The 25,051-nt window shown below is 34.8% G+C and overlaps 2 protein-coding genes across 5 annotated transcripts in view; one reads left to right on the top strand and one right to left on the bottom strand.

Moving 5' to 3' along the window:
- The first annotated feature begins 3,415 nt into the window (after positions 1-3,415).
- On the top strand, positions 3,416-14,602 carry LOC127851409 (superoxide dismutase [Cu-Zn]-like). Of its 3 annotated transcripts, XM_052385184.1 has the most exons (9): positions 3,416-3,589; positions 5,648-5,733; positions 6,542-6,729; positions 7,449-7,575; positions 8,071-10,475; positions 11,125-11,210; positions 12,568-12,755; positions 13,559-13,685; positions 14,222-14,602. In XM_052385184.1, the coding sequence occupies exons 1-5, from the start codon at positions 3,499-3,501 to the stop codon at positions 8,212-8,214; spliced, it is 636 nt and encodes a 211-aa protein (XP_052241144.1). In that variant the 5' UTR covers positions 3,416-3,498; the 3' UTR covers positions 8,215-10,475; positions 11,125-11,210; positions 12,568-12,755; positions 13,559-13,685; positions 14,222-14,602. The 3 variants fall into 3 exon arrangements, with proteins under 3 accessions (XP_052241144.1, XP_052241143.1, XP_052241142.1); XM_052385183.1 differs by lacking the exons at positions 3,416-3,589; positions 5,648-5,733; positions 6,542-6,729; positions 7,449-7,575 and having other exon boundaries at positions 8,213-10,475; positions 12,604-12,755; XM_052385182.1 differs by lacking the exons at positions 3,416-3,589; positions 5,648-5,733; positions 6,542-6,729; positions 7,449-7,575 and having other exon boundaries at positions 8,213-10,475.
- A 1,893-nt stretch (positions 14,603-16,495) lies between these two features.
- LOC127851398 (uncharacterized) overlaps positions 16,496-25,051 on the bottom strand; it is a 13,201-nt gene continuing 4,645 nt past the window's right edge. For both annotated transcript variants that reach the window (XM_052385161.1, XM_052385162.1), the window contains exons 4-9: positions 23,419-23,508; positions 22,198-22,253; positions 21,534-21,660; positions 20,213-20,337; positions 17,716-19,005; positions 16,496-17,063 (exon numbers count right to left, since the gene is read on the bottom strand). In XM_052385161.1, the coding sequence (XP_052241121.1) occupies positions 16,726-17,063; positions 17,716-19,005; positions 20,213-20,337; positions 21,534-21,660; positions 22,198-22,253; positions 23,419-23,508 (2,026 nt within the window). In that variant the 3' untranslated portion in view covers positions 16,496-16,725. The remainder of the gene's footprint in view (positions 17,064-17,715; positions 19,006-20,212; positions 20,338-21,533; positions 21,661-22,197; positions 22,254-23,418; positions 23,509-25,051) is intronic.

Below are 25,051 nucleotides of genomic sequence, written 5' to 3'. Positions count from 1 at the left end.
AATCGGACAATTCACACTAAGCATTTAAACTTATCATTTGCAGTACAATTCACAGTACGTTTAAAAAACAGAGGCAAGATAACTAAATTTATCAACAATGTTTAAACAATTAATAAATATTAGTTTTTCTTGTATACAACCATCGCTCGTCCTCACGTAAAGCACAACGTTTTTCTGTAAACCATAAGTTAATTTCAAACTACAGTCAATCGATTAACTCTGTATAACTTAACCAGTGAATAACTTTTGGTTATCTTCAATTTTAGGATCTCTTGTTTGGTTATATGAACATTTATATTTAAACAGGTGCACTGTTTGGTTACGTTTTGGATAAAATTTAGCCAAGGTATTTGACTTCGGTTATCGTTATTTGAATAAGGTTATCTTTTGGAAAGGCTTAAGTTATCCATATTTACACATTACATGTACCATGCTACTGCTGGTCATTTATACAAGTTAAGTCAATTCTTGATGTTTTATTGTTCAGTAACGGACACTAAGCTATTATTAAAATCATCCTTGACATTCAGAACGGACTATTGTTATGAAAGCGTCACATTCATGTCATGATCATACCAAGCGTTCATCATTGAGGTTACAGTATACTAAACAATCGACGGTTACATTGCATTCACTGCATTAAAGAAAACCATCTAATTCCATGGTATCTTATATCAGTCTTAATTCATTATTATAAAATTGATATGGTTTTTTGTTGTTAAGAAACCAACATACATACACACGTCGAAGCAATTGACATGACGCCTTATCAGTGATCGCTCCGCCCACTTAATCACATGGCTCAGCGGGAAGAAAACCTAGACAAGCTAACACCAAAATGGCTTCTTTGCTTATAGACTGCATATAGATTTACGCGATATTCCGGATGATTTTATGGACTTGTTTAACACCATATTACACTCGTAAAGGGGTTGATGCCATTTAGTTATTCTGCAAATGCAGAAAATATACGATTAAAGAGAACATCAGCTATTTATAATGGGTAAATCGGTACATTAAACACGCTCTCAAACGCTTGTGCGCTTACCGAAATCGAACCCGTTATTACGTGTAATGGTGGTATTTGCAATAAATTAACACTTCACCGATATTTACCCGTGTTATTAACAAAATTATTACCGAAACATTCCCCTCTACCCGTGTATTTGACACGAAATAGCGCTTTATAACTGGGAATTCGGTGAAGTTTTACGCGCTTTCTGACGCCGGGTGGGTACCTCAATCCCACATGTTATTGCGTATAAAAGTGATATTAATCATATTAAACATTGCTTATGGGACATTTATCAATCACTATAATTTAAAGCGCAAAAACAACACAGTAAGTTTGGACATTGTCTGATATAAAATTTGCGTTGTACGAAATGGAATACGGTCAGGCTATTATAAGTTAATAAGGCTACCAATATCAGACGATCGCGCAGGTACCGACTTCCCCGAAGTTGCCGCATTTATTGGTTAACTAATATCAGTAATAATAACTCTTTTACAATAGCATTTATCGAACCGTCTTTATTAAAAAAATAACAAAATGGTTTTCACTTGTTTCTGACACACACAGAATCGCGATTTTTAACGGGGATTTCGTAAAGTTACACGAATTGGGTACCAAATTTCTCAATTATTTTACATGCACACGTGACTTATACATACTTAATAATGCTTAGTTATTGCTTATATGACATTTCAAGTTTGTGAAATAAATTAATGTTCTATAAAGGGGATCTCGGTAATTCTTGAAGCTTCCACTCGCTCTTGTCAAGACCGCATTGCCGCGTTGGAAATGGTATAAATTTAATTCATATAACTTATCTTTCTGGATAACAAATGTCAGAGTTGCATTAACCCTTTTTACACCGTTTTTGTCATATTTCATTTCCGTTTTTTAATCCAAACAAAATAAACGAACCTCGTTTAAAAAATGAGATCTATGCATTCGAGCTCCTAGTGTGGATTTAAAGCGTTTATTGGTGTCACCACATGAGTGCAAATGTGTAGATACCGTTAATAAGATAATATATCACATGTCACCTTCAAATAACATGTATGATGTCAATTAAGTGCATTGCTATCAGAGAAATAAAACACAGCATGAATTACGCTTCATGCTGGGTTTTATTTCTCTTTAAGTAATGCAGATGAACCTCGCTTCTGACCTAGTAACTGATAAAACTATTTTTAAAAAAGTGAAATATTATGTGATAATCAGATCGATAACATAAACTATTTAAATCTGCTAGTATATCCGATAAAAATATATTATAATTGTCTTTGACAGTGTTGACGTTCAGTTGTTCGTGGTGACGACCGCATGTATTTATACAACTCTTACAGTTCTCAAGATCTCTTTTCGGCTTTGGAAACGATATAAATTAAATGTCACCAACTAATCTTTCAGGATATCGATTGTACGAGTTACATAATCCCCATTGACACCGTTTAACCATTTTTAATCGTTTTTTTTAAAGAGGAAAACAAAAGAAACTCGTTGGAATAAAAGTGAACCTTAACATGTAGCTTGTCTAGAAAATGGCGGACAGGTCGTTGCTAACGAGTGCGCCCGATTAATCGATCGCTGATTGGTGGATCAATTCTAGTGGGCGGAGCGATCATAGATAAGGCGTCATGTCAATTCCTAACGTCACTCAATAAACATTATGTTCAATTATTTACATATGTAAAGTGCGTGGAATGATTCCATCTGCGTAAATGGGCAATAAAATAGTTCCAAAGAGTTGCATTAAAACTCGCAAGTATTTGCACGATTTATCGTACATTTAAAAGTCATATTTCTTAATTTAATGCATGCGATCTTAAATATCCAACAAATATACTTTGAATGAGTTTGTTCGGTTTTAGCTATTTTATAGACAAAATGGCGTGCTGAGCCTTCCGCAGAGTTGTATGTGAGAGCAAGGAACGACAACTCTGCGTAGAGATTGTGGCGCATGATGACTCCACTGGTTACAATTTAATGAGGCGAAATCAGTGATCGGAGTAAAGTGAGATTCACGTGCTCGTAGATAACTGACAGTACCTTTACGCAGCGCAAATGTATAAGAACCTCGTTAAAACTGATTGCATTTTAGAAGATTAACATTGGTTCAACATTTTACAACCGAATTTGTTACATGATTCGTCCATTGATGACCTGCTTAGAAAATTATTTTGGATATAACCTTCACAGTCAAGTAAATCAACACAAACAAGTCAAACACTATAAGACCTTTTTAAGTACAATGCACATGTAAGTTGTCAATTAACAGTCGCGCCTCTAATTGAAACCCATCACACGTGCATTTGACAACCGCACGGACTCACCTTAACTGACGCAAAATAAATGAACCGAGATTTACACATGAATTATACCATTAAGTCCGTATGCGTACATACTCGACGCTTGTTAACATTCGGATCTGCTCTTGTTCAACTTCGCGTTGAGGTAGCATGTCTTTATTAAAAATCTGATCGGTAAAGATGGATGTGCATCTTACTCTTGTTTTGTGTTCCTTTGTGTATCTCGTAAGGTCTGCTGTCGATGTTTCGCTTGGTAGTTGCAAAATTAAAGGTATGTACGGAGGTTTGTTGCAGTAGGTAAATGGTCATAATATAGTTTGTAAGGCATTTTTACGCATTCTAGACATTAACCTACAATGACGGTGTTCTTTTATGTTATGCTTTTATTCCTTACGATCGCAATATGCTTCTTATTTTAAACCGGTTTTAAACTTTAACTTTTCCTATGTAATAAACAGGTGACATTTTAAGTAGCACGTTTAAGTGTCAAAATGTCCAAACCTTGAAATATTCGTTAAATCAAACAATAAAATTTTTACGTATTGCATTCCTGCGGATAAAAATTAGTCAAGTTCATAAGCTCCTTTCATACCAAAACATTTTCTTTCGAAAATAAAAGATGTTTAATACCTGTTAATACAAGCCTTATAATTTTCAGTTAAATAAATTAAATCGATGCACTCATTAGATATGTTTTCGGTGAAATAAAATAAGAATATCAATAATTATGTGTTCAAGTAAAACGCCATTATGCAATGTGGTGATTTGATGTTTTCTGGTAAATAGATATATGAAAATATCGCTATAAAATATACAATGCACTTCATCAAACGATTGAAAGTTGTATGACATGTTTAAAACATAGACCGTTTCATTACAAATTCCGTATCGTTTGGTTTGCAATAGCTGTGTGTATACTCGTCAATTAGTTCATAATTAAAAGCCATTTTGCACTGTGTTATGCATTGATACGTGTCTCAAAACATTTATTAAAAAATAAGTGACACATAACGTTTCAACTGATACTGCTGCTTTATGAATATGACTCAAATTAAAGAACACAATTATCTCCTGACCAAGGCAGAGGGATATAGGATTGACGCTGTCCGTCAGTCCGTCCGTTTGTCACAAACTTGTGTTTTATCTCAGAAACTATATACGATATCAACATTGAACTTCATGGGAATGTAGATATATATCAGCAAGTGTGTCATGCATAATAATCATAACCCCACTATACTTAAATAGTTTTTATTGTCCCTTGTTGTATTATGTAACTTTTCTGGGATTCATCTCAGATACCATAAATGGTGTCAACATGAATCTTAATGGTTGTATTGATATCAACGAGAAGAAAAGCAACTGAGTGAAATTGCCGTTCACAATAACAAAAACCCTACAATTTCCTAAATAAGAGTTATTGCCATTTGTTGTTCTTATATGATGCAGATTTTGAGGACTATATTTCTTATACGATTCAATATTTATCATGAAAAGCCGTTGGCGTATACAATTGGGAACATTGAAATGCTTGAAAAAAATAACCCTACGTATTCGTTTTAAGACTATACAGTATCTCATGGGATTTGCACCCGTCCATAAACATTGTTTTTGTTTGGGTGGGGGGAGGGGGATACATATGAATTCAACAAATTTGCTTGTTATAACAGGTAACCATCTCATCAAAAGTAAACCTCGCTTTGTGTTTCTTATTTTAAATGCATAATAAATGGATGTTTTTCAACTGTGTATAATTATGCACATTTACAAAATGAATTGCATTTATTTATTAAGGAATTACATCACCGTAACAGGAACAAACTGTGTTGTCCGTTTAATGTGTTTAGTCTCGAAAACGTTGAATTATTTTCCACTAAAAGGTTTAATAGTAATGTTATTTACAAAGAGTGATACGGGAATGATTTTATAACAAAAACACAAATAGAATAAAAATACATTTTTTTAAATTAAACTTGCAAGCAATGATAAATCACATAAGAATACATGCTCAAATGACATTAGAGATCGCTTCTTTTACTGAACGTTCATGATTTGAAAACAATCACAGTGTTATCTCAATGACTATAGTAAACAGTCGCATGACGTCAGTATGAAAACATACAGTTATGTTAATACATGTAGATGCATATTGAAATTGAATTTACTCAATTTCGCGAACACTGCTCTTTAATTATTAAAACGTTTTTGTAATCATTATTATGTGTCAGAATAAATATACTGATTTCATAGTTTTAAAGCAAATACCACCTTCATAAGCGAGGACATTTTAAATGATATTGTTTCTCGTAAGATACTTCTGCTGTTTCAGAAGAATTCGCCGTTTGCAATCTACAACCGTCATCCGATAAACCCAGCAACATCAATGGGACAATTTACTTCATGCAGAAACTTGTGGTACATTGCATATGTTTTATCTTTAGTATATGTTACACTTAACGGTCCAATACTATTTTAATTTTTCTTTTAGATATGCGGTGGACATGTACAAGGCATACACAGAATGTTACTATATAATTGTCTTTGCAATTTAACACCATAACAAGATGATGTTCAATCAGACAAACTTGTGTATTCAAAGCAACATTCTAAATGCAAATGTATTTCCTGACATTTGTGTTAAATGATTCAGACAATCATATGCGTCGGAGACTTATGCCAGATCTTTTTTTTAGTTCAAGTGTGCGTTGTACAAACGTTTCATGACATTTAGAAATACGAATCCCTCATAAGAGTATTTATTTAATATAATGTCACAATGACTTACAATAAACCCCTACTACAAAAGTACCAAATACGTCCCACCGACATAAATGTACATGTATTAACCAGCCAGCTTTACGTTATTCTAACAATATTGCGTATGTACATTGATTTGTACTCATGAGTGCATACTATTGCCATACTATGTGTTGCTCAATGTATGTTATGATCTTCACACAGTTGTTTTGTGTTGCCTATTTAAAATAAGTTATTTATTTAACGTTTTTTTTTGTAATGCAACCATCTATCGATATTTGTAAGTACTTCTACAAAGTGAAAACCTGATAAAAAGGTCATATTATTGCACTGGATTTGACGCGATTAACTGTATAGATGCTATATTTAACTGAATAACATGATAATGTAACCACGTATTGTATTCTAAAATGTAAATTTGAGCCACTAAATAACATGGTTTATGTCCTTCCTTTTGCTAATGCAGCCAGGCGAGTGCAAGGAGGATTTTCTGAGTATCCAGGTCTACATTGACAATCTCCCCCTCGACGACGGGAACGACAAGCACGGGTTACACGTGCATGAGTTCGGAGACTCGCGCAATGGCTGCGGCTCAATGGGCCCTCATTACAATCCCCGAGGGTCACCGCATGGAAAACCCTGGAACTTACCAAAGTAAGGTCAAATGTTTAAAATAATTCCGTTACCTGCCTTCCATTCGACCTTTTATCACACTGCCCTCTTTACATATACATGTATTTGGTCCAAGAAATGAATTTTCGCTTAAATCTGATGTAATTTTAAGCGACAAAATAGTAGATTTTTTTTCAATAATTTTATAGTTGTTATCCTTTCTGACTTCAACTTGTCAATTTGTCGATTTTCGGTCATACACAAACATAATACATGAAACGCTCTTCATAAGTTAAACGCAAATAGCTGTTGTTGGAAAGTTTAGAAATGTGTCAAGCTCATCATGTTGTGAAATACAAACTTAGAATAAAGTGGTTTGCATACCAGCGTTATATGAGAGGGTTTAAGTGTTTGTGTTTGTTTTGCCGTAATTGCAATATTTTCTGTTCTTTGTACTTTTGGCGTAATTTTCTAATTAAAAAACAAATACAGAAAATATTATTAAAATGCACTCAAGACATCCAATAATAGTGGTAATATATTTTTACATATGCATCAGCCAACATGCAATAGTAAATGCTTATTTGTGGAGATATTATGATAGGTGTATGTTGATCAGCTAGCTACACGTGTAAAGGGAAACTTGTGCCATATTTCTGCATTTTGCATTGAAATAGTTTATACTGTCACATTGACTCAAATATTCTAAAAACAGTATACCATAGTTTAAAATGGACGCGTTTTCTTTTTACATTTTGAAGCGCTCGCCATGTTGGAGACTTTGGTAACGTACGTCAAAATCCCAAAACTGGAAAAGTAAGCGTCAGACTGGTTGACTACCTGGCAAGACTGACTGGACCAGAGTCAATCATAGGACGTGGAATTGTGGTAAGTTCTAGATGACTTTTAAATAAAAAGTATCTTAAACGAATGATCCGATTGTAGTGTATGCCGGTGTCATTCGAACTGGTGTAGTTCGAAGTAGTTCATTTCGCTTACCGGTTTCTAATTGTCTTTAAAAGCTTTGTTTCTGTATGTGACTATCTTCCAATATGGGGAAATATACTCATCAGGTTTGGCAAACTACTTTGATATACATAGTGACATATAAGGCGGCTCTTATAGCTTAATATCAATTTACTGATGCAATTGAAAATGCGTTGATGATGGACCAGTTCAATGAATGGAATACTTCATAGAAAGGCCAGTCATCAATAAACCTGCGCATTTCATTAACATCGCCGTTTTTCTGTTTATGTTGTTCATCTACCACTGATAAGGTTTATCTTTCGTCGTCTGCTATGCTCTATCATTTCGTCAAAAGTCATATTAATTGCATTACCTATAACAAAGTATTAAATCTCTCTATTTCATTGTTTTAAGCTTCATGCAAAGGAGGATGACCTTGGAGTGAACAAGAACGATACCGGAAGTATAACCACCGGAAATGCTGGCGCTCGACTGGCGTGTTGCGTCATCGCCCGCTCGTCTCCAATCTATGAGGACAAGTTTACGCTTTACAAATAGATTTGCTGCCTGAGGAAAATGTACTGTCCATATTCGATTAAAAAATTAACATTCTTGAGACAAATAAAACTGCTGTAATTCATGTATTTGCATATTGCATAAACTTTAAACAGAAGTCTGTCAGAACGATCTTTGATTCTTTGCATACAGTGTTTGCAAAAAACCGGATACTTGTTCTTGAATGTGTATTAATAATAGAAAACGTGGTTTGGTAGATTCGGACTTAATACACTTATTAATGTCTATAATAACACTTTAAACACATTATTATCTGCCTATTATATTTAATTAAAAAATGCCAATTGTTTATTCATCATGTTAATGTCAAAACAGTAATTTGGACTTTTCTTTTCGTGATGTCTTTGATAAATCAAAATCATAGGTGTATTTACTAGACACTAGGGCAACAATTTCCATTAATTTAGATTTGTTTAAATTGTGCTAATAAAATGTAGTCACAAACACTTTATTGCATTGCCAACGTTAGGTTCAAGCAAATTTTTATCTGAAAGAACTTTTCTTTTTTTTTCTTTTTACCAAACTTTGCAGGAGTGTTTCCAGAATCGTCTGTGACAAATTTCATTCATAACATATGTAAAAAATGATTTAGCACCCAAAAGCCGTAATATGTTAACCGATTACTGGATTTGAACAACTATGTAACAAATATTGGATATGTTATACCCTTTTTATACCAACCTCGTAGACATTTTGTTAAACGTAATATGTCTAAACCAAATGTTCGGTTCTTACACAAATGATGCAGTATTCAAAAAATTAAACTTGAATGAAATAAAAGCAACAATTTCAACTTAGCACAAAACATACTCTTCGCTAATTTACGCTCATGAAGTATTATATCAACATAACATTATAAGGGCTATTCAAATGAATCATTTGGTAGAACTCTTGAACTCCGGGAATAGCCCCTGATAGCCACATTAATTTGTGCAAAGATGTCAACTGACCGGCGCAATTTTTCTCACAAAGAAAATTATGCATGTATTGGTGCTATCGATAAATTTCAATTCGAGTTTAAAACGTATTTCTTATTTTATCTTCTCGAAATCTAGCGAGAACAGACACACTATCTTAATCACTGAAAAAGCCAGGATTTATGACAATTAACATTTGTCAAACAGATTAAGACCAATTCCGTTCTTCCGCTTATGAGGAAGTCACTGTTTGTTGAAGACTACAAAGTCAGGTCTGTTTGTCATTTACAAGAAAATCGCAAATATATTATACAAATGCGTTAATTCCATAGCGTTAAATATGCAATAATTCATATTGAAATATTCAAAATGTATGTTTTGATACGTATGTCGTTAGATATTTTAGACTTTAGGCTAATAATTCTATAGCACACTGACATAGAGCGCTACAAAAGGCGCTTTTATATTGAAAATGTCTTTTTGTCAAAATATGTCATTTTTTCATCATTATAATTTAGTAAAAACCTGTCACAGCATGTCTTAATAGTTACCAAACGCTCTTAAATCATTTGTTACTGTCTTCTGTTAACACTACATTCTTCAAATTAACAGATTGGGTCGAATTTGTATCATTATATGCCTATAATTTATTAAATATTAGGGTTGGTTTCTGCATCTGCTCGAACACTTGTTATTTAATGTAAACAAAAATATGCTCAAAGGAGTTATAACACAGGAAATGGATTTTTTATATTAATGTTTGGAGCGTATTATGCACAAAATAGAACTTGCGTACTTTCTATGATTATAATTAAATAACGAAAGTTCAGCTTTGTTGAAGGACCATGTTGCGTATCCCCCGTCTCTATCAATGCTAAAATCTATTTTAATCATCGTGTTAAATGTTTTCTACAATCCCATTTAACCATGTTACAGAAGGAAATAATAATGCGACTACAATTCATACGTCAGTTGTCAATTAACTTAACAATTGATAGACACCTAAAACCAAAACACAAACCACGTACGTATGACAAACGGCCTTGCTCACCTTGTAAAACACTTTAAACGTAAATAGTCGGCGGTTGGCAAAATTAGCATATCATCAATGCAATCTTCTTAACGTTAAAACATACGTATGCATAGTTGACGCTTGTTAAGAATAATAGCGTCTACACACTGTTAAACAACGTTCTCGTTGCATTATCTTGTCTTAATTTACAATGAAGTCGAAGAAGGATTTGCGTCTGATTCTTGTGTTGAGTGTTGTTGTTCATCTAGTAAGCTCAGTTCCAGAAGTTTCTCCTGAACGTTGCACAATACAAGGTATTTACAGAGTTTTGTTGTAATAAGAATATGGTCAAAAATATCTAATATTTTATGTTAACATTTGCTGTGTAAATTATTATGCAACACGGTTTATTTCATGATGTAGTAGTTTATTATATACGCTTTGTAATATGCTAACATGTAATTAACTTTTACAATAAAATTATCCCTTATCATGCCAACAACGAGTTCATAATTTATTAATCAAAATATTAAGATAATTGTAAAAAAAAATGGTCAAACTTAAAGATTTTGTTAAACAATTATCGTTAATTATCATCTCAAAACTGGCTAGTATTGGCTAGATTTTTTGGAACGGAAATGTATTCGTCTGGGAGGGTATTTGTCCGTTTTCGCTAAACATTTCGGGAGGGAAAATTACCGGGACGGAAGTACTCGAAATTCGCACAAGCATGATCGGACACATGAAGAATAATATATGAATGGCTATTAAACGTACTCACATAATCTAAATTTTGTAAATATTAAAAAGCGAGGAAAACTAGACCATTATATGCATTTTTTTTAAATCTTGTAACAAATGAGCTATGTTTCCGGCTTTTTTGATAAATGTTATATGTCAGTTTGTAAATCTTAACATTTTTTTGTCTTCAAGTATCTGTAAAGCTATATCTTGCTCTTACAGAAGAATACGCCGTCTGCATCCTTCGGCCGTCATCTGACAAACCCAGCGACATTAATGGGACACTCTATTTCGCGCAGAAACTTGTGGTACTTGTGCATACTTATTTAACTATATGTGTCTTGTTCTGAGAAAACTGGGCATTATGCATGTGCGTAAAGTGTCGTCCCAGATTAGCCTTGGCAGTCCGCACAGGCTAATCAGGGACGACACTTTCCGCTTTTATGGTATTTTTAGTTTCAAGGGAGTCCCTCCTTACCGAAAATCAAGTTTAGGCGGAAAGTGTCGTCCCTGATTAGCCAGTGAGGACTGCAGAGGGTAATCTGGGATGACACTTAACGCACATGCATTAAACCCAGTATTCTCATAACAAGGCTCATATAATGACAGTATTATTTACCACTTTTATGTTACATGAAATGTTTTATACGTCAGACATTTAATATTAGCAAATGTCAACTCTTTATCAATTAAATGTGAACTTTATAGAAACAATTTTTAATTTAAATTGTATATAAGACAGTGATGTACTCGATATTAACAGAATGATATTCCGTAATGGCGACGCAATTTATTACCTTTGTAAGAAGATTTGTCGTAAGACGTATGACTGCAGCGTTACACTCATACTCAAATATATTTTCCGACAATTGTTTCAGCGGACGAAACTGTGATTTATTGACTTATGTCAGCTTTTGCTTTATTTTAAGAGTTCTAAAATAGAATTCGTGTTGTACATGTAGTGTAAGTTGCATTAAACGTCATGGTAGTAAACGTTATGGTATCACACTTAATTTCTTCAAACTAAAAATAGCAACGTATGTCACAACGGTTAGCATTCAGTAATGAGCTATTCTTTATTTCGTAAATATGCTTACATACAATTTAATTTAGTTCGTGTTTATGTTAATACCTTCTGAGGGAATACAATGTTTAAATAAGTGTATTTTTACACAGATTTGTCCATATGTTAATTTGAAGTAAATGCTTATATACAATTTAATTCAGTGCGTGTTTATTTCAATATTCTCTGAGGGTACAATCTTTTTAAATATATGTATTGTTACACAGATGTTTCAATATGTCAATTTGAAGTAAACGTTTAATTAAGGTGTTAGTTTGTTTTCTTGATTCAAATACTTCTTTCTCGCTCTGGTCCACTTTTGTCCAAAGTATTATTAAGTTAGTGCAAAATGATTAATATTCACGGCCTGCATAATTGCATATTTAGGTTTTGAATGCTGCATCAATTTATCTTAAATTTCAATCATATATGTATGTGCCTTTTTAGAAAGAGAATATTCATGATAATATGCCATTATTTACAATAACATGGGCATGTTGACCATTTTTTAATTGTATACAACATTGACTTAAAATGATTATATAACTTCGTATGTAAGTTCAATTAGTAATTGTAAAGAATGTTTTGCTCTGGTAATCTAGCCAGGAGAGTGCAAGGCGGACTTCATAAGTATTCAGGTCTACATTGACAATGTTCCCCTCAACGATGGCAACCACAAGCACGGGTTACACATTCATGAATTCGGTGACGTGAGTAATGGTTGCGATTCCATGGGACCTTACTACAATCCCCGGAGTGCTACGCACGGCGGACCGTGGAACTCGCCAAAGTAAGGCATACTTCATCAACAGAACCGTTTCTGGTTACTTATGCTGCCGGTCCATGAATTGATGCTTTATTTCTTGGGCTTCTTGTATTTGCACAAATGTTTGATATTTGTTGAACTGAACTCTTCACACGTGTCTGACAAGTTTAGACCCATGGGACCCTTTTAAACTAGCAATGTGTTATTGGCAAGCTAGTCAATTGCTTTGGAATTGCAAAAAAAATTCAAAGAATTGTTCTTCCGTATATTCCTCCGAAATATACACCTATTTGAATTATGAACCACATACATGCCAGAAAAATGTTTTCAAATCCTACATACACATAACTATTTTAGTACATATGTGTTTTCGCTTTTCGTAGTTACATATGCGCGAAGCTCTTGTTTGAGAGTCATGAATAAAATGTTCGCATGTAATAAACCTATCATGAAATTAAAAAAAAAATACCGTAGGTGATCACCGACGTTTGCAGCATTTCAATTCTCTATTTTTTGCGGCGTGATTTCATGTTTAAAAATGTGGAATATTGTATTATTTATTTATTATCAAAACGTTAAGTTAATATTCCACATTTGAAAATCCCAACATGTATTCGTTTTTTAGTTTATAGCACTGATGTAATGATAACTAGAATTAACAAAGAGATCAGCTTAAAGTGTGTTGTTTTTTGTTAATTAAATCGAAAGTTATACTTATGGTAAGGTCGATTTTCTTATATAAGTCATATATTTAAACTGTTAAAATGTCACATTTAGTTGAATATGCTGACAATTATATACTGACATATATCTTTTCTATTTTGGAGCGATCGCTACGTTGGAGATTTGGGTAACGTCCGTCAAAATCCTAAAACTGGCCGGATAAGCGTCCGAATAGTTGACTACATGGCACGACTGACTGGACCAGAGTCGATCATAGGACGTGGAATTGTGGTAAGTCCTGACTAGTTTTTTATTCAGAAAATAACGAATGCCAATATTCTTTTCCAGTCTCGTGGTAAACAAACGAATTTATGGGTTATTGAAGTTTGCAGTATTTAGTTATTTATTCTCTATTATCATACCTGTATGAAAGGAATACTGTGCTACAAATTTGGACAATGGTGGCAACTCTTATTAGCTTATGTCTATTCTCTGCTGCATTTGCAGATCGTTTAATGCTGGACCGTTACAATTATAAGAACAAGTTATGAAGACAATAACGTATAGAAGGCATTTATTAACGCACGTTTTTTAAGATGAAATTGTTGATGAATCTTTGTTTATTTTAATCGTCAGCTTTAAATCTATGTACATCGATGACACTTTATATATACATATCTACATCAATGTATAGAACATTACCGAACGGTCATATATCTTGGAGTTGCCATATTGTAACTACTATACATTTTCTAGTTTGTCCACCTTTATAGTAACTCATAGTTATTGTATGTTAGTCGTTAAAAGCTCTCGTTGGTTGTTTTAAGCTCCATGCCAATGAGGATGACCTTGGTGTGAACAAGAGCGATCCCGAGAGTTTGAAAACCGGAAACGCCGGCGCCCGACTTGCTTGTTGTGTCATCGCACGTTCGCCTCCAATCCCTGACGACAAGTTTACGCTTTACAAATAGATGTTCTGCGTTCGAAAAAAACAAGGGTCGATACGCGCCAACTGACTTTGCATTAAAAAGATTACGTATAATATTTAATAAAATCGGAATAGAAAATTCGTTATATAAACAATATATAATAACGGACATGTGTGTATGGGTACCCTGGATACTATTATCAACGAAATGTTATGAATTTGTTTGTTTAAAGATCGTACAATGTCGTAGATAGATACGGGAACAAAACGTTAAACTATATTTCGGCGTTTTTCGTGAATTCGTGACAGATTCTTAGTCAAGTCGCGGTCACACCGCCAATCACGAATCCCTGTTTTTAATTTATTGTTTACGTTTAAGATGACAGGCTACACAACTCATATTATTTTTATTGCAACCAGCATGTTAAGAAAATACAAATTCGATTCAGCAACTCACTATTAAAAAATACACGCACATATTTCAAAATGTTTTAACCTAAAATGTAATAATGAACACATAATTATTTTAAAACAAACTTACCTAAACAAAATGTTACTTACTTAAATAAAATACGATTTCTAAAGTGTTATTGTATTAAGATATTGGTGTATGATGCGACAATGTCTGTAGTAGTTCCCCAAATATATACAATTTAACTTTTTGGGTTTTTCCCCTTAAACCATTAAAATTTTATTTAAAAGCAGATCAACACTCAAAATAAACGAATATTCCGTACACTATTTCGAAAAGTAAAGTAAACACAAACAATATCAGTGTGCATTATATAGTGTGCAGGATCAACTGGGTTTTCAGGGGTTTACATATGGGATGGAAAGAATGGTAAAAAACTGTTAAAGAATGTAACTACACCGTTAAGGACTTTATTTTTGCAAAATATCTCAAATGATTGAAATACATTTGCACAAATTGTTTGTGCATAAAAAAACAGTTTTTCTTGCAGGTTGTGCCGATATCTTAAGATAAAATAATAAATCCTTGAATACGTCTGAAATTGGTGCTAAAATTTCGCGTTGCGTGCTGCATAACTGTATACATGAATGCAGTATAGATCGATTTTTTGGCTAATAACACAGTCTTATTAAATAAAGTAATTCTGATGTATTTCACATTACCATTAGCAGCATAAAATTGTCTTTTATGTACTAGTTGAAATTCTGAAGATTTTTTTTTAAAACGTACTTGAAATAAGTCATCGCTTACCGTTATGTTTACATGCATTTAAGTTTAATTGGAACCCCACAAAGTCGTGTGATCCTGCACCCTGTATATCAATAGCCAATATTTTAACGCGAGATGCGGATGTGGTCTGGTAACATAGATTTAACGCGATACAAATGCCTATTTGTATTTGTGTCTTTCTCACAATATGTTTCATGTGAATTTCCGGGAACGATATCCGAACATTTACGAGCGAACGTGAGGTTGGGTTCGGGCAGCTTCGGAAGCACTACGTAATTCTCATGAATACGTCGTTCTTCCGACGCTGCCCGAAACCACATATTCATCGATGGTGGAATGCTAAACATTTAGTTAATATGTACCTTCAAAATACGCGGAAGTTCTGAGTATTGACCGCCTCATCGATGGTTTATTCTTGCATTGAACGTGGCAAACGCCACAAGAGATGAACTCAATAACAATGGATTGCACATGTGATTTTTCCTCCGCTCTTTTGTCCGGTATAGATGTATTTGTTTATTTTTTCTTATTTTGAAATACTTTTCACAAATCTTATAGCTTCTTACTGTTATTTCAAGTTAAGATGAGATTATCGTATAAAGAGAGTTGCTTATGTCAAGAATATGAAAAGATTGGGTATAATTATACCTATGATTTAATAAGTTCTCCTTGTAAACATCAACTGTATTCGGAATGCATGTCCTCATGTGGATTGTGTCTGACGAGAGAGGTAAGATATCTCTGATTGAGCAGTTGTTATAAATGACTGAGTCTTGCACGGCAAAAGTAGGTTTTTTAAGCAACTTGCTCACAATTTCCAAAATGATTTTTTTTCAAAACAATTATCGTCGATTCAAGATATAGTGAATGAATTAAAATCAAACAATGAAAAAAAAATACTCTTGGCTAAAATCAATGTTAAAAATAGTTGTTCGATTATGTTATATCATAAATCAAAGTCGGAAAACAATACATAGTTTGCAATGCTTTTCATAGATACGTTGGCAAATGCATGTATTTAATATACAAAATATAATATGACTACATATTTCATACACAACTTAAGATTGTCTATAAAGATAAACGTTTAATCTCTGCAGTGTTTTTAACAAACAAAGAAATAAATATGCATGTAAGCAAATAAAAAGATTTTTGAAATGTTTACGTCTGCAAAGTCTACGTCTGAAATGTCTACGTATGTCTCAATATTTAGCCGAACTAGTAATATGGACTCGGATGATGTCTGTTACGCCGTCTTCTACCGTCTGTCGCGGAGGGCTCATAGGGGGGTGAACCTCAAAGATCGTCTGCTCAGCTTGCAGCGTCACACTCGGAAAGTGTAGAATCCCATTTGCGTCAACCGTTCGGAAGGCGATCTCACCGGCACCACCTGGCGGCGACCGCGTAAAGGCGCTCGCGTGATGGCGGATGTCGGGAAGATCACGGTGTGCATCCGCGGTGTACGACTTCCGGTTCCAGTTTCCTCCGTTAGTGTCTTCGATCTTCGTGGAAGTGTTTGTCCTTTCGAGAAGTCTTCTACCTAGAAAAAGCGTATATATGTGCTCGCGAATAGAAGGGATGTTTAACGACTACTTTGGAATGATACTCGCTAATAATTGCTTTAAACAAAAAAATACAAATTGTGTAATTTAATTGCACAATAAAGAACTCGTAAAGTGGTCCCGAAGCGAAAGAGGTCGTAATAAAAAGTAGGTAGCATTATTGTGACATAAAACATTGAGAATATTAATTTAATCTCTTTGTTTTGTGGCCGATCAAGAAAATATTTTTTTCAGAAAATATGTATGTATGAATGAGAACGAAAATGACTTGTAACATAATAATATATGTGTTCCGAAATTTTAAATAGTGTACGTGATAACTAGTAAACCGGGGTCTTTTTATGTATGATCTGATTTGGTAAATCATTTCTTGAACACATATACATTGTTAGACACTCTAATACTTAGTTTGACTGAAGAGACAGCAATATTTTGAAATTATTTCATCAAGTTGTTAGTTCTTAAAACAGTGGAACTCGTATGAAAAGTATTCTGAATAGAAAACAATTTAGTAATATGAAAATCTATATGTCATTAAAACTACTTAAATGCTAGCGCAGTAAAATATTACTACTCATACTCATATGAAAGAACACTCACGTGATCATAAATATTAAAAAATGTTCATACCTTGTCCAATAACCTTTGCATGTTCAAATTCTTCGAAGTAAGAGCGCGCCTCCCGCGTGGTGAGCGTTTTAGGCTTGGTGATGGGAAGTCCGTATTGAAAGGCCACGTGATTGCTTCTCCGATCTATCTGCCCTATGGTCTTTGCAAGCTGCGTTTTCTGGCGCTGAAATGTCGACCAAGATTCATTTCCATAAGGATCACTGACTCTTGGCGACTTTGCAGAGTCTTTTTTAACAACATGCACTTGAATGTCTTTCGGTTTGACCTCCTTTCGCTCAGTATCTTTATCAGTATGTTTAGAGTCTTGTTCAAATGTGTCTATTCTTTTCAGACTCTGTGCGCCGATTGAAATGTCCACCCCGGTCTCAGAGCGGTTATAAACGTCCAGTTCCTTCGGCTGGAAGGGAGACACAGGACTCGTTGGAGGCACAGGTAGCGACAGATCCGCCGTTTTTCGTCCGTCAGCATCCGTGTGTTTAACGCGTTCTTGATGATCTGCAGACTTGCCGAAAATTATCCGATATTTGGCGTTGTCAGGGTTGTTCGCTTTCGTCGAACTCGGTTCTTTTCGTGAAACAATGCATGTCTGTTCCCACTCGAAACTTTTCTCCAGTTTTCTGGCAGGTTTTTGAGATGGCTCTTCTTGTGTGTATGTCAGTATAAAATCTGGCAAAAAGCCCGTTTCCTCCCTCGTGTGAGTGTATTTGGTCATATCAGCACGGGTTTTATATCGACGCAAAGTAAGATCCTTATGCCGTAACGCATTTCCCGACCGCTGGCTTTGAGCGCTCCTCAATTTAGAGTCTTTGAGCAACTGAATATAACTTTTTAACTTAGCTTTTGGTCCCGTTATTTCACTGTCATCATTAACTACATTTTCTGAAGGCAGTAAGGGAAATTCGACCCTTTCATTCCACGTTTTGCCACTGTCAGCAGTCCTTAAACTTGTTTGGAAGGTATTTGCGCTAGGCATTGTCATGGATAATCCGACTATATGAATACCAGCGTCATAGCGCCGTTGTAGTAAATGGTAGGTCGCAGCGACAGCATTCATCTTCCGTTCGATTACGGAATAAAATACGTCGTCTTCGAGGAAATTAAACACTGTTGTCATATAGTTCACAATAGGTGATTTTGGAACGGTTGGATAAAGCTTTCCAATCGGTGGTTGTCTAATTACCAGAGGGGTTTCGTGATTTTCGTGCAGCCATGGATGCAGCAAGAGATCGTCCATGGTAATTCGATGGTAGACATCCACAGCTAACATGCGTGCAATCAGGTTTGCACAGGCTATAATATAATATATACAAATACATATATTTATTTAAATGAATGAAGTTAGACATGTTATTTGTTACTTATGATAATTTTTTACAAATTTATTAACACAATTATGTTGACATGAGTATACATTTTCGAGCGATAGTTCAATGTGTCTACATTTCCGTGCTATACGTAAATTATTTTTTTTTATCATCATGTCATAATCCTACTTATTAGCCATGTTGTATCATTACAAATTGTGTTTTATAAATTGAGCAATTTGTGTTATTTAAAGTGAGCCCTTAGGAATTGTCCATAAAGCAGTATTATAATTTACATAAACGATGTATAAAAACGACGATATTTTATTTTCACTACCTGAAAAATGACGGCTGAAGCGCAACAAATTTCCATTTTCGGAACATGTATATCAGTTGTAATTACGTATGCATTCTTTGTATATCATATGATTGTTCTTGAAATAAAATATTTTTAAACTAAACAGTTAACTATAAGCTGCTGTTTGAGACTTAAACTTACTGCCTTACACACGGAAATACTTACTATCTTACACAGGGTCCGGTACTCGAACCCCGCGCAATATCAGACTATAAAGTCTTACACGTGGTCCTACTTACTAGCTGACACATGGTCCGGGATTCGAACGCCGCGAAATATAAGGCTATAAAGTCTTACACTTGGTACTACTTACTATCTGACATATGGTCCGGGACGCGAACCCCACGCAATATCAGACTATTAAGTCTTACAGGTGGTACTACTTACAATCTGACACATGGTCCGGTACTCGAACCCCACGCAATTTCAGACTATTGAGTCTTACACGTGGTCCTTCTTACTATCTGACACATGGTACGGTACTAGAACCCCGCGCAATACCAGACTATTAAGTCTTACATGTGGTCCTACTTACTATCTGACATATGGTCCGTGACTCGAATCCCACGCAATATCAGACTGTTAAGTCTTATTACATGTGGTCCTGCTTACTATCTGACATATGGTCCGGTACTAGAACCCCGCGCAATATCAGACTATAAAGTCTTACACGTAGTCCTACTTACTAGCTGACACATGGCCCGGGACTCCAACGCCGCGAAATAATAAGGCTGTAAAGTCTTAAACGTGATCCTCCTTTCTATCTGACATATGGTCCGGTACTAGAACCTCTCGCAATATCAGACAATTAAGTCTTACATGTGGTCTTACTTACTATCCGACACATGGTCCGGGACTCGAACCCCACGCAATATCAGGCTGTGCAGAAGGGTCAGGTTGTTAGGAGGGTCGGGCATGAAGGGCAGCTTGCCGCTCAGCATCGCATACAGGCATATACCCCTGTACAGGTATGGAAGTACAAAAAACGTGTACTTTTAAAGAAATATGTAAGTTATATACACGTTCATAATCATACATCGATCGGGTAATATTTAAATAAATGTGTGGCGTTTAACGGTTACCAAACAAAATATTAGTTATTGATAGGTGCATAACGCTTCATAAATACACAGGTAAAAAATAAAGGTTGTTACTCACCAAATGGAAATACATGAACATGTTAATGGAAAAATGTGTATTTGTTTTAAGAAGTAGAGGTTAAGCTTAAAATGGAATACGACAAAATGATAATTTCGAGTGTGGAAGAGCAACGTTTTGTAACAACAATCGTACGAATTCAGTGTTTACAATAATGCAGTTTGCACTATTATACAATTTCATTGAACGCGTTAGAACATTGGTTTGAATGAATTGTAATAACTTTAAGTTTGTGCACATTGATTATTACTTCTGCTCAATTTGGCAGAGCAATGAAGGGGGCCAACAATGCAATACATGAAATACATACTAAGCTTTGTATCACAGACACAATTTTATAAATCGAACTATTTGTCGTAAATTAGAGCCAAAGTTGTATTTTTCTACACGTTAATATGGTAATTTTATCTCGGCATCTATGCATGGTTGACATTAAACTGTAATTGAACATTAGCGCAGTGTTTTATGTTCATGTATGTCCGTGTTATTTTTAAAACAGAAACAAATCTGACATTTTGAGTGGTGGATTCGGGTTTCATCCAATTAGCTGTTATATTGAGTGGCAGTATAAACAAAGAACAACCTGGTTCCAATTTTCTAATTACATTATAATGTATAATGCAAATACATGTCGAATTACGTCTCCATTTTGACCAAAGAAAACGCATGTAAACTATGTGCTTTTTCATTAATCACATAAGCATAGATTTTTTCTGACTTATATTTAAGTTCAACAGAACTAGTCGGCTTTAAATGTTTAGGGTCGTTAGAAATAAAATCTTATAATAAATAAAAACTCTGTTGCAATTTCATTACTGACCAATAAAAACGCTCATTACATAAAAGCACATGTTTCTTTCTCTATATTTTTATTATATCATATATTTAATTTATTCTTCAATCTAGATTTTAGCTTTACAATTATCTTAATCGACGGTCTTAAATTCTTTAAAAAAACCTGACACTTTAAATAAGGCTATGCAGTTAAATAGTCTCACATGCTCCAGATGTCCACTGCAGATCCGTACTTCCGACTGCAGAATATTTCAGGAGCTGCGTACATTGGCGATCCGCACTGTGTGTTCAGGCTCGTGTCGCCGTAAAACACATTACTCTGGCCGAAGTCTTATAATCGGAAGATGTATGTAATTAATACATGCTAAATACAAGATTATCATATTTGATAACTTGTGGATACTAACGGATGGAAGCAAGATTTTCTCTGTAGTGATGTCTCAGAGTATTTAAAACCCATTTGCGCCTAGTGGACTCTCCCATCCTTCTAAATTGGATCAATTTATTTCCAAAATTAGGGATGTCTAGTATATTTATTTCTATATTTAGAATATTTCTTACATAAATTCCTTTAAGCAAACATCGCAGACCCAGATGAGACGCTGCATTATGCGGCGTCTCATCTGGGTCTACGCTGTTTCCAATGTCCCTTTTCAGGACGCTAGGCATAAATGTGTTAATTTGTTTTCAATAGTTTATTGTAATATTTATAAATACTTTATGCTAATGTGAAATGATTATGTGAAAGCCATATTCTACTGTCGTCCCCCATGTCTTCAGAAAAACACTCGTATAACATTCATTTAAATCAAATCATTATCAACGAAAGTGTACAATGACACCTTAATAAAGGCACGCTTTAATTACCAATGATCTTTATATTCATATCCTTGTCCAACAGCAGATTCTCCAGTTTCAGATCCCTGAAATAGTTGAATAAGATTTCGCATATTATGTATGTCTGATTTAAAAATAGTTTTCAGATGAAGAACACTTGATTAAACGATTTATTTGAAATTTAAAGTTTTTATGCATTCAATATGTTTACAACATATCAGCTGCGCTCCGCAATAATGCACGTTGTCACTAAAATGTGTTTATATATTTATAGAATAGGAAAACTATTAGACGTATAAACCTATGCATCGTGGATAGAAACAGAATGTAGTTTCGTAGTAATCAAAAAAGGTACATTTTTCACTTAACATCGTATAAAACTGATGTTCATAACAATGTGCGCATTTCCAACGAATAGGTTTCTATAATGCATTTTTTAAAATTTTAAATCCTAGTAAATTCGGCCCAAAAGTTACCTGGATCAAGTATAGGTGACAAAACATGTTAAACGTGAAAGGAAAATACCGCCATATCTGGACAGACGGAATTAGGGAATAGAATCTCGAAAAGACGAAACGGAAACTACATGATAGTCCCGAACGGGAAGGACAACGGGAATCAATGCTATTAATAATCAGTTAAGTAACACACAAATAAGTGTACTGCCTTCATCACATTTACTGATCAAATATCAATCTAAGGGGGCCTTTTCACGTTTTGGTAAATTGATACTTAAAAAAGTTGTTTCAGATTCTCAAATTTTCGTTTTAGTTATGATATTTGCGAGGAAACAGTAATACTGAACATTAACCATGCTCTCAAATAGCCAATATATGCATCTTTTGACAATTTAAAAACCTGAAAGTTATAAAGCGTTGCAACGAAAAACGATCGAATAATTTGGAGAGTTCTGTTCTTGTTATATTTTGCAAAAAAAAAAATAAAGGATTGCTTATATAAAGTATAAAACACTTTCTACATTGCGTGAGCGCGGATGTCCGAGTGGTCTAAATGGTATATACTTTTACTCCAACACTCCAGGGGTCAGTGGTTCGAGCCCAGTTAAGGGTTACTTATTTTCCTTTTTTTAAATGTTATTCTCGGTTTTACAATTATCAATATAAAGCATTTAATGACAAACTTCAAAACGTGCAAAAATCTGTGAAAAGGCCCCTTTAACAAATACCGGGGTAGTTTGAGTTCATATATCTATTTCATTAATAAAACAATTATATTGAAGTCTTAGAGTACCTGTGTGTTATGTTGGACATGTGCATATGATCCACGGCAGACGCCATCTGTCGAATGTACTTCCGGCTCTCATCTTCCGAAAGGCGCTGTCTGTGTGGAGCAATAAAGCACGTGACGTCAGCAGCAACATAATGAATAATGTAAACCTATTGACAGTGCATGAGACCGAATACACAAATAAATCAATATATCGAGGTTTAGCATTACTTTATCTCACATGAAGGCTCGTCATAATTTCGGTCTAATTCCCCCGATACACCGACTCAGTTCGTCGTACGTTCTGAAAAATGTGACTAAACGGGCTCGAACTGTGTGAGAACGGAGTGATCGTAGTAGCAATGTGATACGAACTGTCTTTGAACTTTGTGGACGGCCTGGAGCGGGGTTGAACGGGATAGGTGTTTCAGAATTTTAAGCCTACTCAAAATGTTCTTCCGATCATCCCGTTCTACAATTAAACGTAGTAAAAACGTACTGGAAACGGAATGGACGTACTTAGAACGGATAGGTCGTACTAAGGTCGGGTAAGGAGCGTGCCAGAACGTAGTGCGATCGGACCAAAATTACCTGTACGATGCCACACCTATCGAGTCCGTTTCTAGTCCGTCCAATCCGTTCTCAGACAGACCGACTCCGTCCGCACTACGTCTCAAGTACGATCTTGTTTCGTGTAAATAAATAGAAACTAAAAGATAAGTTCTTACAAAGTTTGCAACACGTTCTAAAAGTTCTCAGTATGTTCTTAGTACGTTGTACTCGTTTTAAGGAGTTCGCATTAGGTTCCAAGTACGTTGTACTCGTTCAATGCAGTTCAAACCGTAAATACAATACGTTCAAACAATGTGAATATAAACAGAGGTCGTTGTCTCAAAATTCATCATTTGTGATATTAAGTTAAAACATGGAAAATCTTGGGGCTATTATTTTTTAATGTTTGCTTTTTATTTGCAATTTATGTTAGAAGCAGAGCAGCAATATAATGTTTTGTTGGGCCGAGAAAGACGGCTCAAAGCGTGAAACATAAATGAGAACTGAAAGGAACGTAGTCGGTTTTATAATCGCCGTGCAGAACGTGGCTGCAACTACATCCTAAACGTTTTACAAACGTAGTAGGACGGAGTGAGAACTGCCTTTGAACGAGTAACGACTGCACAACGAATAAAGAAGAACTGTGCTGGAAACGGTATACCAACGGGGACCGTGGGAAATTTGACCCAATTTGAACTGGATAAAGACGGACTGGCAACGGGATAGGAACGAGCTGCATGAAGCGCGAACCGTGTACAAACATCATTCAATCATATTGTGTTTTTTTTTCGACCAAAACTACACGTTCAACAAGTTCACATCCCGTTCTGCTTTTTCTTCAGAACGCGGTCGAACTGTTTAAGAACGTGCTTGGTGTATGGGCTCCTTAAATGAAGTCTAACTATTAGCACAACATGAATTTGGAAAAGACATGTTAACAAAGTTTAAACATCGTCTTTTATGTAATAAATCCGCCATATGCTGAAACAGCTGTATGTACTTATCGCTTTGTAATCTTAAAGCCGCACACCTTGAAATGAAAGTAAATTTAAATATAAATTAGAAGCATATTTTATACATGCCTATCAGAATATATCTGGTGGTT

This window comes from Dreissena polymorpha, chromosome 11, assembly GCF_020536995.1.
Source record: "Dreissena polymorpha isolate Duluth1 chromosome 11, UMN_Dpol_1.0, whole genome shotgun sequence".
Lineage (NCBI taxonomy): Eukaryota > Metazoa > Mollusca > Bivalvia > Myida > Dreissenidae > Dreissena > Dreissena polymorpha.
The sequence above is the reverse complement of the archived record's forward strand: the minus strand, read 5'-3'. Positions and strand labels throughout refer to the sequence as shown.